The 14799-nt window shown below is 40.4% G+C and overlaps 1 protein-coding gene across 1 annotated transcript in view; it reads left to right on the forward strand.

The window, feature by feature from the left end:
* Positions 1–14799, forward strand: part of ryr2a (ryanodine receptor 2a (cardiac)) — a 259999-nt gene that overhangs the window by 69220 nt on the left and 175980 nt on the right. Inside the window, exons 2-3 of the mRNA XM_078163436.1 lie at positions 5254–5373; positions 8449–8553. Of these exons, the coding sequence (XP_078019562.1) occupies positions 5254–5373; positions 8449–8553 (225 nt within the window). The remainder of the gene's footprint in view (positions 1–5253; positions 5374–8448; positions 8554–14799) is intronic.

The raw sequence follows: 14799 nt of genomic DNA on the forward strand, positions 1-14799 counted from the left end.
TTTATAATGGTGCTGAAAGGCAAAGACAAATGATGCCATCCTGCTGATAGAGGCTTTAAGTCAGAAAACACACCTATTCCACGGGACATGTGGAAAAGACATGCTCTTTAATTTGGATAGCGGTTTTCCTGTACAAAAATGTTGGTACCTCAGTGGTGCTAAATAAATAAATAAATAAATAGCACTGCTGCCAATGAACTTTTTGAAGCCCCTGTATTTATCTTCAGAGGTTCTCTACCCCAGTAAACTAAACTAAACTAAACTGAGGTGAAGAACCAGTAGAGAACCTTTTAAGCCCTGGATCTTTAGAACCTCTCTACTGGTTCTTTCCCCAGTAAACTAAACTAAGCTGAAGAATCAGTCAAGAACCTTTAAAGCCCCTGTATGGTTCTTTAGAAGTTCTGTACTGGTTCTTCAGCTTAGTATAGTTTACTGGAGAAAGATTGAAAGCAATAAATAAAATGACCTACAAACAGTGCATTATCAGAGGATAACACTTAAAAGCAATGGCTCTTAACTTATTTGCCCCTGGGTACTTGAAATTTTCCAGCTTTAAAAAGGTGTTGTTCTGTGTTTCTCTGTAAGCATTTAGTACAGGGTTCTGAATCATTTAAGCCAAAATTTCACAAAAAATGTTTAACAGTCATTCATTTATATTTTAAGTAAAGGTGCCATTTAGAAGCATACTGGCTTGTCCATGGTATTATCTGGCATTATTCAAGGGCCCCTACACCCAAAAATTTACAAACAATACATATTACATATTTGGTGCATCTAGGTTTGTACAGTATAGCATTATTAGGAAAAATGCACTTCGTAGCACCTTTTAAAACATGGGTGCTGTATGGCACAAAAAAAGGTTTGCCTATGATTACAAGCAAAAGGGCCACTTTCCAGTGCTGTTTAGCACCATTTGTGTTTTAGCAGATGTGCTCACTATCTATTTTACCTGTAAATAAAAATGTGCTGTATCTAATCTGGCAAAACTGAATGCTTGTTTACAGCCTGAAAGACTGTCTGACCCCTTCTTGCTTCTTGCCTTCTTGGACCTATCCTGTTTATCCCTAAACCAACTTAACCTTAATCATAGAGGCATCAGATCAGCCTCTAGTGGCCTGTAGAGAAAATGCAGCTTGAGGCATGTCCTTTCAATGATTATTTAATGGTTTCCACTGCAGTCAAAGTGAGTGGACTACATACTTAGACACACATGCTACAAATTTGCAATTACTACATGTTGCTCAAAATGACTGCCGTTGATCATCATAAGTCCCTCTGCGTCTGTCTCGTTTCCATTTTCTCTCTCTCTCTCTTTCTCTCTCCATAGAAGGCTGGAAGGCATACTACTGCTGACAGACACCAGACATCTTCATGTAGGGAACAGTATCTGTGTGTGTGTGTGTGTCATCCACTATAAATGTCACTAAGGCATTATTCATGTTAATGATAGCCATTGCAGATATCTCAGCTAGCTCCCAGTTTCTTGTGTATGCATGTATGTGGGTGTGGGCAGGAGGGATTCTATGTGCCAGACATTAGAATAGTCATTAAGACATTACGCCAGCTTCCAACAAACCTTACATGGCTCTGTGTGTGTGTGTGTGTGTGTGTGTGTGTGTGTGTGTGTGTGTGTGTGTGTGTGTGTGTGTGTGTGTATGATGGTATTCCCTCAGCCCACACGTCTAGATAATTAAGCAGAACCACAGTGACTGATGAATTCCAGAGGCAGCTTATGACAACTACAATGTTCCCCAGTGGAACTCTATTACATTTAGTTATTTCCAGCTGTATGTATTAAAATGTATTCTTCTTGAACGGTATATTCACCAACATCATCAAGCTGCAGCCTGAGAGAAACACTGCAGACAATTCACTAGAATTGTGCCCCTGGGAGAGGTCTTCACTCTGTGGCCATTTTCCAGCCACATTTAGTCTGTTTTCATCTTCCAGTGGTAGAGAGCCCTTATAAATGATGAAACAACAAAGGAAGCCCTAATTCATCATAATGTATGCTGATTTATGAGAGAATTGCCTTAAAATGGGAATATAGACTTTAGGTTACTTTGGCAGGCATATAGCACAAGTGAAGCATGAGCTTCAAAACAATTCAGATTTTCAGGCTAGATATGAGCTGCTTGTCCTGCAGGCTCCACCTACCATCTGACCGTATAAGGTATTCCCCCTGGATGTATAATAGGAACTGGATATCAGACCCAAAGACTGCACTGCACATGCTCATTAGTGTTTGGCCCACCGACTCTGACCATGCGTTCCCACCAAGCTGGAACTGCCAGTGCTAAAAAATTGTGCCAACATGGAAGTGCCAAAAAATTGTCAGTTCCTCAAATGGCCACTTGAGGCTGACTCCAAAAGCGAGTCAATCCCTATAGCCCCTCATGTTTAAATGTCCATGTTTACATTTACAGCCTGGTACAAAAAACGATTTTGGTCTCTATAGCTAATTTCCCAGTTCAAGAAGACTGTACGGGGAGTATATATATATATATATATATATATATATATACCAGTTTAAATGTTATTAAGTCTTGAAATTAGTTAGGGTGTTGCCACTTGGGGTTACAGGTGGAGGGGCTTTAAGTTTTAAATAATCTATAGTTGTTAGGTATTGATATCAGACCTACTGATGGTAAGACACAGTCCACTATCTTCACAGTTCAGTTCAGTTCAGTTCAGTTCAGTTCAGTTCAAATTAGTTCAATTCAACTCAATTCAGTAGAACTTGATTTATCCTGAAGGAAATTCTTGTGCCAGAGAATACTACAATTACGGTAACACAAATCACAATAACAACAATAAATGCTCACAAACCAGTAGTAACCAGAAGAACCAGTGGGTTCTGCAGGACAGGGCCACAAACTGGGCCCAGTTTTTAGAACACTACAGTATCAGTCAAAATATTCTAACTATAAAGTGTTTAAGGAGCAAAAAGTTGTAGTGCACCTATTGTAGGTTAATCTTGCTGTCAGTGTCTTGTTTCAGCTCTCTTCTCTACAGAAGGGGGAGGAGTTATACAGTTTGATTGCCAAAGGTAGAAAAGATATCCTGTAGTGTTCTGTGGTGCTCCTCAGTGATCTCAGTCTACAGCTGAGTGTGCTCTGATAGGACTCCAGAGTGGCATGCAGGATGTGAGAGGCATTGTCTAGAATACTGAGTGGTTTTCTTAGCATCCTCCTCTCTGACACCTCCACTAAAGACTCCAAAGACTCATATAGTTTCTTGTCCAGGGTTTTTCTGTTCCACTGATGTCATACTCCCTCTCCATTATCATTCACTTAATTGTTTATCTCTGTCTTCTGGCCAAGGAATTCAAGGAGTGGATGACTTTGCCCCAACTTAAGACCAGGACAGAGATCGGAAGAAAGTTGGGGTTGATGGGGGTATATCCTTTTTCCAACCATGGTTAATTGCACACAGACACTTACTTAAAATGATGTTCACAGAAACTCCTGAGGAGTTCCTGAGAAGACTTTAGTACACATGCCCATGTATGGGTGAACAGACATTAGGCAGATAAACAGATGTATGCTGATTAGATCTCAGTTACAGCAGGATTAGCTGCTGTGACATGTCAGCAGACAGGTTTTTAATTAATTGTAACACTCTAATGCAGGACATGTTGTAGTGCTGTTATTGTCTGAATGGCTGATAGGAAGCTATTATAGCCACAAGACACACTGTCCCTCAGTGTGCACTACATTTGGCCTGTGTGTGTGTTAGTAACAAAGTGAGCCTATGTTGATAGTTTGTGTTGTCTCTGTTGATCTAACCCCTGATTAAAATGCACATGGTGAGGAGAATGGAAAATGATTATCTGCCTGATCTAGACTGAACAGACCTGGTTATCTGTTTATTTGATGTCACTGAATCTGGTTTTATATTGGTAAAGTGCAACAGCACAGAAGGAGGTCATCATGTTTACAGAACATTTGAAATTGCTAAAATGTGTGCCTGTGTGGCAGTAGTGTTACAGATACATGCTCTTTTGAGGTCTATCCACAGATTTGTAATGATGTTTAGGTCAGGGGACTGTGAGGGCCATGGCAAAACCTTCAGCTTGCGCCTTTTGAGAAAGTCCATTGTGGATTTCAAGGTGTGTTTAGGATCATTGTCCTGTTTTAGAAGCCATCCTCTCTTCATCTTGAGCTTTTTTATTTACAGATGCTGTGATGTTTGCTTTCAGAGTTTGCTGGAATTATAACTGAATCCATTCTTCCTTCTACCTGTAAAATGTTCCCCATGCCACTGGCTGCAACACAAGCCCAAAGCATGATCGATCCACCTGCGTGTTTAACAGTTGGACAGGGTTGGTTTTTTTTTTAAATGAAATTCGGGGCGTCAGTGGCTTAGTGGTAGAGCAGGCACCCCATGTACAAGGCTGTTGCCGCAGCGGCCCAGGTTCGACTCCAGCCTGTGGCCCTTTGCTGCATGTCATTCCCTCTCTCTCTCTCTCTCTCTCCCCCCCTTTCACACTTCACTATCCTATCAATTAAAGGCAAAAAATATCTTAAAAAAATGAAATTCTGTACCCTTTTCCAAACATATAAAAGTTTCAAGTTTGCATCAACTGGCATTTCCTTATGATGATTGTGATCAAGCCATAGCCCAAAGAAGCTAATTAAGGTCCAGGGCCCTGGTAAAAGTTGTCTGACCACTCAAATGTCTTGGGGTGCCCAAAATTTTGCATGTTGCTTCTATACTGTTTTTTTCACTCTAACGTTGTATAAAACAGAAATGAATGCAGATATTGCGCTTCATTAGCATGCTATAAATAGATTGCAGTTAACAGAACATTATAATAGACATATAATGTGTGTGTGTGTGTGTGTGTGTGTGTGTGTGTGTGTGTGAGAAACTATTTTTGTATTTATTGTATTGTCGACTGTGTATTTTGTTCATAAATTTTGAGAAGGGTAGGTGCAACAACTCTTTGCTCCAGTCTCTTTGATTCATACTCTTTTTGAATTGGAGAAATTCTACTTTTAATCTTCATTATTATTTGCTTTATTTACTTACAAGATGTGTATGTGTACATATTTTGACTCTTCACAGTGATAAGATGTGTTGCTAAACTGTGTAGGGCTGGATGTAGAAGTGTGTGTTTGTGATGGTCAGAAAGATGACATCACTCTGCAGCTTTCAGCCACCACCTACAATGAGTAAAATAAAATCTCTGTTATTGACTCTGGGTCACTGAGTGTCTTGATTTGTAACTGTACCTTTGTGTGTGTTTAGGATGATGAGGTGGTCCTACAGTGCTCAGCCACAATCCATAAGGAGCAACAGAAACTCTGTCTGGCTGCTGAAGGCTTTGGAAACAGACTCTGCTTTCTTGAATCCATCTCCAACTCCAAGGTACTGATACAAGCTCTAATACACTCCCTTATACCACATGAACAACAGAATGCCAGTCAGGTGACACAGTAAAGGAAACCCCCAGATAAATGAGTGATGGCAATGCAAATTCCTCCAGAAAAGACACAAGGGGCGATTCATGTAATTTTAATCAAAAAAGTCTTCAGGTTAGAGTTACAATTTGCCTCTCAATCCCCCAGAGAATATATGAGGAAACAGAACTACACCTTAAACTTCTGAAGTAATCAATTAAGTTGCAGAGCTCCTCTAAATGAGGAGTCAGACAGCATCTCTGCAGCTCTACTCTGCTCTCTGCTATGTTCAAATTTTAGAGAATGTCATTTATATTTTCATATTTTAATGCAGTATTATTTCACCAGCCCACAACCAGTCTACGCCTTATACTAGGTTTTTGCTGGTCAATAGAACTATCGTTTTCTGCTGCCTCAAAACAGCAATACACCAACAATGCGCACAGTATTAGCTTCTGAAGTAATCAGCAAAGCTACGCTGCTCCCCATGCATGAAAGCACACAGTGTCTCTCTTGATGGGGAGTCTGACAGCAGCTCTGCAGCTCTGCTCTGCTCTCTGCTATGTTCACATTTTACAGAATGTAATTAATATTTTCATCATTATTGACGTATTATTTCACCCACGTGCAAGGGTGCAAGGGTGCAAGGGTGCAAGGGTTTGAATCCCTTTAGACAAAGGGATCCAAACCAGCAAGTAAATGATAATGTTAAAATACAACCCCTTTTCCAAACAGTTGGGATGTTGGGTAAAACCTAAAAAAAAAACAGAATGCAATGATTTTCAAATCCTTTTGGCTTATATTCAACTGAATATAATACAGAGACAAGATATTTAATGTTCGAACTGAAAAACTTTTGTTTTTTATAAATAAATATACACTTATTCTCAATTGGATGTCTGCAACGTGTTTCAAAAAAGTTGGGAAAGGAGCATGTTTAGCGGTGTGTGACATCATCTTTTCACAACACTCAGTAAGTGTTTGGGAACTGAGGACACTAATTATTGAAGTTTTAAAGAGAAATTCTTGCTTGATATACAACTTTAGTTGCACAACAGCCTGGGGTCTTTGTTGTGTTTTGTGCTTAATAATGTGCCACACGTGTTCAATAAGGGTCTAGACCAGACAGGTCAGTCTAGTTCCTGCACTCTTTTACTACAAAGCCCCACTGTTGGAACACGTGCAGAATGTGTCTCATTGTCTTGCTGAAATAAGCAGGGACATCCCTGAAAAAGATTTAATCTGGATGGCAGCATATGTTGCTCCAAAACCTGTATGGACCTTTCAGCATTCATGGAGCCTTCACAGATGTTTAAGTTACCCATGATGCCATGGGCACTGACTCACTAACACAGATGCTGGCTTTGAACTTTGAGCTGGTCAAAATCTGGATGGTTCTTTTCCTCTTTAGCCCGGAGGACATGAAATTCATGATTTCCTAAAACTATTGAAATGTGGACTCGTCAGACCACTGCACACTTGTCAGTCCATCCCAGAGGAGCTCGGCCCCAGAGAAGTCTGAGGCGTTTATGGATGTTGTTGATATATGCTCTTCACTTTGCATGGATGGAGTGTTTGTTAGCAGGTTGCCCCTTGAGATGAACCATCTTGTTTTTGAAGGGGTCCATGGTAAAGTCCTAACTTGCATTTGTAGATGCAGCCACAAACTGTGTCTAGTGACAATGGTGTTTCTGAGCCCATGTAGTAATATTGTTTATACAGTCCTGTCTGTTTTTATAATGCAGTGCTGTCTGAGGGGTCAAAGGTCACAGGCATTCATTATTGGTTTTCAGCCTTGCCCCTTACGTGCAGAGATTTCTTTGGATTCTTCAAATCTTTTGATAATATTATGGATTGTAGATGTGAAATTCCTAAATTTGTTGCAACTATACATTGAGAAACATTGTTAAACAGTTTTTCGCAAAGTGATAATCCTTGCTTGTGAACAACTGAGCCTTCAGAGGATGCCCCTTTCATACCAAATCATGAAACTTTGATCTGTAACCAGTGAACCTGTTTACCTGTGGAATGTTCCAGGTGTTTTTTGAGTATTCAACAGCTTTCCCAGTGTTTTGTTTCCCCTATCTTAACTTTTTTGGAACTTGTTGCAGGCATCAAATTCAAAATAAGTGTATATTTACAAAAAACAATTACGTTAATCAGTTTGTACATTAGATATCTTGTCTTTGTACTGTATTCAGTTGAATATAGGTTGAAAAAAATGGCAAATCATTGCATTCTGTTTTATTTACGGTCTACACAGCATCCCAACTTTTTTTGGAATCATAGTTGTGCTTTCAATAAAGGGAGAATGTGGATAAAATGTTGTCAGTATCTAAGGAAGTTTAGTTTTGTGGGCAGGAGAGACTTGTTAGCATTCGGTGCACAACTAAGTGGCAGCACCACTTGACATCTCTGACTTTCAGACATGAAGCAGAGGGCACTATTAGTCTCTGCAGTGTAATTATAGGAATGTTGCAGTGACTAGTATCAGTCAGTCACTATAGACTGATGGAAATTCATTCTTGACAGCTACAGGCACACTGTCAGGCAGTGTCTGTAGGAGCATTTTAGAGATGTTACAGGGCTTTTCCCTGAATTGCTTCTGCTGTAGGTTATAAGATATAAAAGAGATATTATGTCTGATGATTGTAGATTGATTACCATTGCTATGCATTATCACAGGAAAACAGCCTTGGTTATGTCCAGATCGAGAAAACATATCCTGTTTTCCAAATCGTGAAATTATTATTGAGTTGGAACAATCATAAATGCCTTTAATTTTCTAATTATATTATGATTTTTGTAGTGATTGAGTGAGAGAGTTTCATAAAAGTAGTGTGGTTAGAAATTGCTATGTTAAGAAAAAGGGCAAGTTTCTAATAAAGTATACATACATTTAGTAACAAATCATTTCTTTTTTGTTGATCTTACACCACCCATAATGATCAGCAGTCCTGAATGTTGCTACAGAAGAATTGACTGTCCTGTAGAAAAGTTAAGTCAACATCAATAAATAATCTAAGTGTTCCTGTTGTTCCAGAATGTGCCTCCAGATCTGTCCATCTGCACTTTTGTGTTGGAGCAGTCACTGTCGGTACGAGCTCTTCAGGAGATGCTGGCCAACACAGAGGAGAAGGCTGAGGGGGTGAGTGTGAAGAGACAGAAACACACATTAAAACAAACACACACACACACACACACACACACGCATGCATGCACGCATGCACGCATGCACGCCTACACACACACACACACACACACACACACACACACACACAAACAAACAAACCAGGGATGGGGAGATGAATGACTGTACAATAGGTTGTTCTCAGATCAGAGCTTTCTTCAGGTGAGACTGGCAGGCTAAGACACCAGCCTGATGAAACACACAGAGGAGGAGGTGGCTGAAACCAGGAGCAACAGGGAGAGTGAGTCTGCTTACTAATCTGCTCATTATCTAAACTCACACATTTTTCCTTTTGTTTCCTTGCTAGCACTAATGCACATATAAAAGCAGCAGTAAGAGGCTGCGGATCAGTTTGGCACAAATGCAGTTCTGTTTGACTGTAATCTATCCTCCCAAACAAAAAGAAGACAGCACCATACTATTTGTGCTGATCGCTTTATGGTTGACTGAAAACCACTCCAGTCCATGCTGAAGGTCATGGTCTAATGAAAACCAGTAGCACCACGTACTCTGCTCTGGGAAGCAATTCTGAGGTAGAGTCTTGCACTGGATAGGGTCCATGGAGGTACCCGATGGGTACCCAATGGGTAACCTGCAAAAAGCTGTGTAACGATTAAAAAAATAAACATAAAAATAAAAAAATATATACATATACAGTACAGGCCAAAAGTTTGGACACACCTTCTCATTCAATGCGTTTTCTTTATTTTCATGACTATTTACATTGTAGATTCTCACTGAAGGCATCAAAACTATGAATGAACACATGTGGAGTTATGTACTTAACGAAAAAAGGTGAAATAACTGAAAACATGTTTTATATTCTAGTTTCTTCAAAATAGCCACCCTTTGCTCTGATTACTGCTTTGCACACTCTTGGCATTCTCTCGATGAGCTTCAAGAGGTAGTCACCTGAAATGGTTTCCACTTCACAGGTGTGCCTTATCAGGGTTAATTAGTGGAATTTCTTGCTTTATCAATGGGGTTGGGACCATCAGTTGTGTTGTGCAGAAGTCAGGTTAATACACAGCCGACAGCCCTATTGGACAACTGTTAAAATTCATATTATGGCAAGAACCAATCAGCTAACTAAAGAAAAACGAGTGGCCATCATTACTTTAAGAAATGAAGGTCAGTCAGTCCGGAAAATTGCAAAAACTTTAAATGTGTCCCCAAGTGGAGTTGCAAAAACCATCAAGCGCTACAACGAAACTGGCACACATGAGGACCGACCCAGGAAAGGAAGACCAAGAGTCACCTCTGCTTCTGAGGATAAGTTCATCCGAGTCACCAGCCTCAGAAATCACAAGTTAACAGCAGCTGACATCAGAGACCAGATGAATGCCACACAGAGTTCTAGCAGCAGACCCATCTCTAGAACAACTGTTAAGAGGAGACTGCACGAATCAGGCTTTCATGGTCAAATAGCTGCTAGGAAACCACTGCTAAGGAGAGGCAACAAGCAGAAGAGATTTGTTTGGGCCAAGAAACACAAGGAATGGACATTAGACCAGTGGAAATCTGTGCTTTGGTCTGATGAGTCCAAATTTGAGATCTTTGGTTCCAACCGCCGTGTCTTTGTGAGACGCAGAAAAGGTGAACGGATGGATTCCACATGCCTGGTTCCCACTGTGAAGCATGGAGGAGGAGGTGTGATGGTGTGGGGGTGTTTTGCTGGTGACACTGTTGGGGATTTATTCAAAATTGAAGGCACACTGAACCAGCATGGCTACCACAGCATCCTGCAGTGACATGCCATCCCATCCGGTTTGCGTTTAGTTGGACCATCATTTATTTTTCAACAAGACAATGACCCCAAACACACCTCCAGGCTGTGTAAGGGCTGTTTGACCAAGAAGGAGAGTGATGGAGTGCTGTGGCAGATGACCTGGCCTCCACAGTCACCGGACCTGAACCCAATCGAGATGGTTTGGGGTGAGCTGGACCGCAGAGTGAAGGCAAAGGGGCCAACAAGTGCTAAACACCTCTGGGAACTCCTTCAAGACTGTTGGAAAACCATTTCAGGTGACTACCTCTTGAAGCTCATGGAGAGAATGCCAAGAGTGTGCAAAGCAGTAACCAGAGCAAAGGGTGGCTATTTTGAAGAAACTAGAATATAAAACATGTTTTCAGTTATTTCACCTTTTTTTGTTAAGTACATAACTCCACATGTGTTCATTCATAGTTTTGATGCCTTCAGTGAGAATCTACAATGTAAATAGTCATGAAAATAAAGAAAACACATTGAATGAGAAGGTGTGTCCAAACTTTTGGCCTGTACTGTATATATGTGTGTGTGTGTATATATTTATATTATTCCTAATATCTTCCCCTGCTGAACACATTCTGAGCCAAGCCCTGCTTGACAACTCCTAGCTGCTGCCTCCCACTTACATACCATGTCTCTTACCTCACTTGGGATGCATGATAATTTTTTTGGAGTTGAGAGTCCTCAAGAGACAGGGGTCTCAACCAGACCACTCCAGTTCACCCTCACTACATGTTTGGGTTTACCTGGTCTGTCTGGCAAAGCACAGCTCAGGCTTAAATCGCAGGCCATTCCTCCTAATCATTGCACTACAAGTTTCTTAATCATTGCCCTCATCAGCGTTGAAGTACCACAGCAGAGCTATAGTGTCACTGGGTGGTACCCTTTCCATGACCCCACCCAGAAACTAAGAAGGCATGATCCCCCAAACTGCTGTTTTAAGCACTGGCACAAACAACAGTCAAAGCCTTCCTTTCAGTGACTCTCAGTTCCAGAGAGGCAAACCTCTCATTCTTTGGGGAGAACTCCCACACAGCAATGCTTTGCTTGAGGCTTGTGAGTGTCCCCACAAGCTCTAGAAAACTCTGGGAAACTCCTGGAAAGAGTCTAGTATGTCTCCAGGAGTTTGGATCCTGATCAAGTGCCATGCCTAGAGGTAAGCCCAACTATGACTATAACTATAACCTATAGGTGCTCTGGTTCCTTCCCTGTCACTCCATGTCTGTGATGCCAGGGATCAGCAAGCCTAGGTCCCTGCCTCTGCCTGCTGCCTGGCTGATAGTGCTCGCAACCCCAATGTCTATCACTGTAGGTGGTGGTCCATGTAGTTCTCTCTGTAGTTCTTGACCCATGAGGCCCAGACTCTCGACAGCAGGCTTCCCCCCGAGGTCTGGCTCCAGGAGGGGGCCCTGTTTTCCCTGTTCGTGGCGAGGTGCTACAGCTCCTTCTTGGCCATTTCATAAGGGACACCCTGTTTTCTGTTCGGTTTTTGTGTGATGTGAAACTCTGATTGTAGAATATGTGCTATTCAGCATGGAGATATGTGCAAGTGGTATATTCACCATGTTCCACAAGTTTCCCTAGATTTTTTAGTCTAATTATAGAGAGCTAAGTTACATGCCATAATCATATCAACACAAGCAGAATAGACATCAAGAATTTACATTTTGTGAGCCAGTCTGGATTGGCTGTTGTTCTTCAGCTTAGTGGTTGTGGGCATTGTGTGGCTGAGCAGTGGCTTTGGGTCACTTGTTCCTCTTGCAGACATGGTGTAATTTATAAAATTTAAAGCTAAAATTAGAGTTAAAAATTTATTCTAGATGGTATCATAGCATGCTCATTTGTCAAATATAGAATTTGCAAAGTGAGAGAATATGTGGCCTAGTTGGGGAGCTGAGCAATGTTAATTTAACACTGAGGATAATATAGTTTGTAGTATTATGGTTGTCTCTTTGTTTGTTTGTTTGTTTTTTTTTTTGTTTGTTTTTGTTAATAGAATAGGTAGAAGAATTGTAAAAGTAAAATTTAGTCAGTATTGTTGATTTCACATATACATATGTGAGCTTAAAAATGGAAACTAAAACATTTATTGAAATACTGCATCATATCTAAATTGTTCAAATGAGCAGTTTCAATCATGTGCAGTTCAAGAAAAAAACTACACTAAGCCGCAGTGCAGATGTAGTACTGTTGTGGTGGAGGAGGATCTAATAGAAACTCTTGTCAAATTTCATCATGACTTGCAGTTTTTTTTAATGAAGTGGTGGGATGGTTATTAATTCGTCCTTTCTCACTGTCAGCAGAGACATCAAGACCAGAGTATGAGAGACAGCAACACACACACACACACACACACACACACACACACACACAAATGTGTGTTTTAGAGGAATTATGTGTTTTGTAGTTCATTATTAAGCCAGGCATATTCCAGTGTGTCTTGAGCCAGGGTGTGCTCCAAAACCCGACCAGCATATTGCTGCTTTAATGGTTGGGAGTGATTTTCACTCAGATTTCCAGTTGGGATGCAAAATGACACAAGGAAATACCACATCAACTGACAGCATCAAACTATAGGGACCAATAAACACATTTCTTACTTGGCCTCTAGTGGCTGACTCCAGGTGAATAAGTAGAAGAAGAAGATGAACCACAACATCTTTACTGACTGCTGCTGAGACAATAAATGTCATACCTGTGCAGGCCTTAGACCCCATTTACACCTGCAGTTTAAAGTGTTCATATGCAACATCTAATACTACAGACCCAGATGCAATTTACTAGACTTTTGTTTACATTTAGCCACATACAATACAGTACAGTACAGTACAGTACAGTACATGCATCCATGTTAGACAGATCACATCACAGATTTGATGACACTCCACCTTGGTGTTCCCGGGCTACATGAAAAACAGGGTAAGACCTATTCCTGTCCAGAGGGTGGAGTTAATGCACCTGAAGCTGTTTGGTAATTGCCTAAAACAAAAAAAAGAAACAAAGGACATCTGCAAGTTAGCCCTGTACAGGGTACGGGCAGAAGATCAAATATTTATACTCATTAAAGGTGGTAGTGTTAGCGGTTGGAATCACCACAGGATCCACGATATGATATAATCATGATACTTCAGTCACAATCCAATATTATTGCAATTTTACATATAATATATGTTGCGATTTGCTGAGTGTTGCAAAAAATATATTGCAATATATTGCGATTTATTACCTTTTTTCAACTGTAAATCACATCCCCAAATCAAAACTTTGTCAGCATCTGTTTTATCTAATAGGATTAAGTTTTTAGCCTGTTCATCTCACTTCAGCATTTTTTTTGCAGCAGCAAAATGTGCCCAGTGGACTGAAAAGCAACTGATTATATTATTCTAGTAGGCTAACTAATGTTTTATTCGTATTTGTCATATTGATAATTTATATGATAAAAAAAAATGGACACTTGACTTGGCACCGTGTGACAATATGATATTGCCACACAAAAATATTCAGATACTATGCTGTATCGATTGACAGACAGAATTTTACGACGAGACAGAACTATTTTAGAATATTGCAGCAAAAAAGTTGCAGCAGTGTTAATTGGCTGGTCTGAGCTTGACTCAAGATCCAATTGCTTGTGGCTGGTTTTAGCTTGTCTCCTGTTTCTACTGCCAGTCTGCTTGCCAAGTCCAAATGACTGGAGACGGCACCTTCGCTTACTGCGGCAGGTGCCCTGTCCCTTGTGCTGATCACTGTATGTGATCATGCAAGTGTAGCCAGTATCTCACTATCACTATCCTCATTCATATTTTAAGAGGCTACTAAATATATTCAGCCACAAAATAAGCCTGAAAAGCTGGACATCAAAACAGAAGTACAGAGAGTTGTTGCATAGGGATGATATACTGTATGCTCTCATCTAGTTGCATTGGTGTGTACCAGCAGGTTGAATGGCGCATTGCAAGTAGTTGCTTGTTCAAGTTGTGTTTAGCCTTGCTTAGCACTCCTTTATGCTTGATGGATTTAGCTTTTGGATTACCTACCATGCGCCATGACAAATAAAAAGGTTTCACTCTCTAATAAACACATCTGTCAACTACAGACACTCTGACAACCTGTCTGCCAAAAGCAGATAAACTTTAAGAAGAGGTGACTGTATTCTGAATAGCCTTAAAGACTTATAGGGATAAAACCACAGCAATCATGAGCTTTTTTCATGAAGTAAATGGATTTGAACACAAAGAAAAGAACATCACATTACTTCCACATGCTCCATTTAAACAAGATTTGGTGTAGGATCACAGTAACAGCACAGAGAGAGATCTTACTGAAAACTGTAAACCAATGTGATATTGGTTAGGAAGAGAAATGTAGTTTGGTAAGAGTGGAGAGACAGGATTACTCAGCTTTATATGGAAAATAAAAGATGTGCAAAGGGTACA

The sequence above is a fragment of the Epinephelus lanceolatus genome, chromosome 21, assembly GCF_041903045.1.
Source record: "Epinephelus lanceolatus isolate andai-2023 chromosome 21, ASM4190304v1, whole genome shotgun sequence".
Taxonomy (NCBI): Eukaryota; Metazoa; Chordata; class Actinopteri; order Perciformes; family Serranidae; genus Epinephelus; species Epinephelus lanceolatus.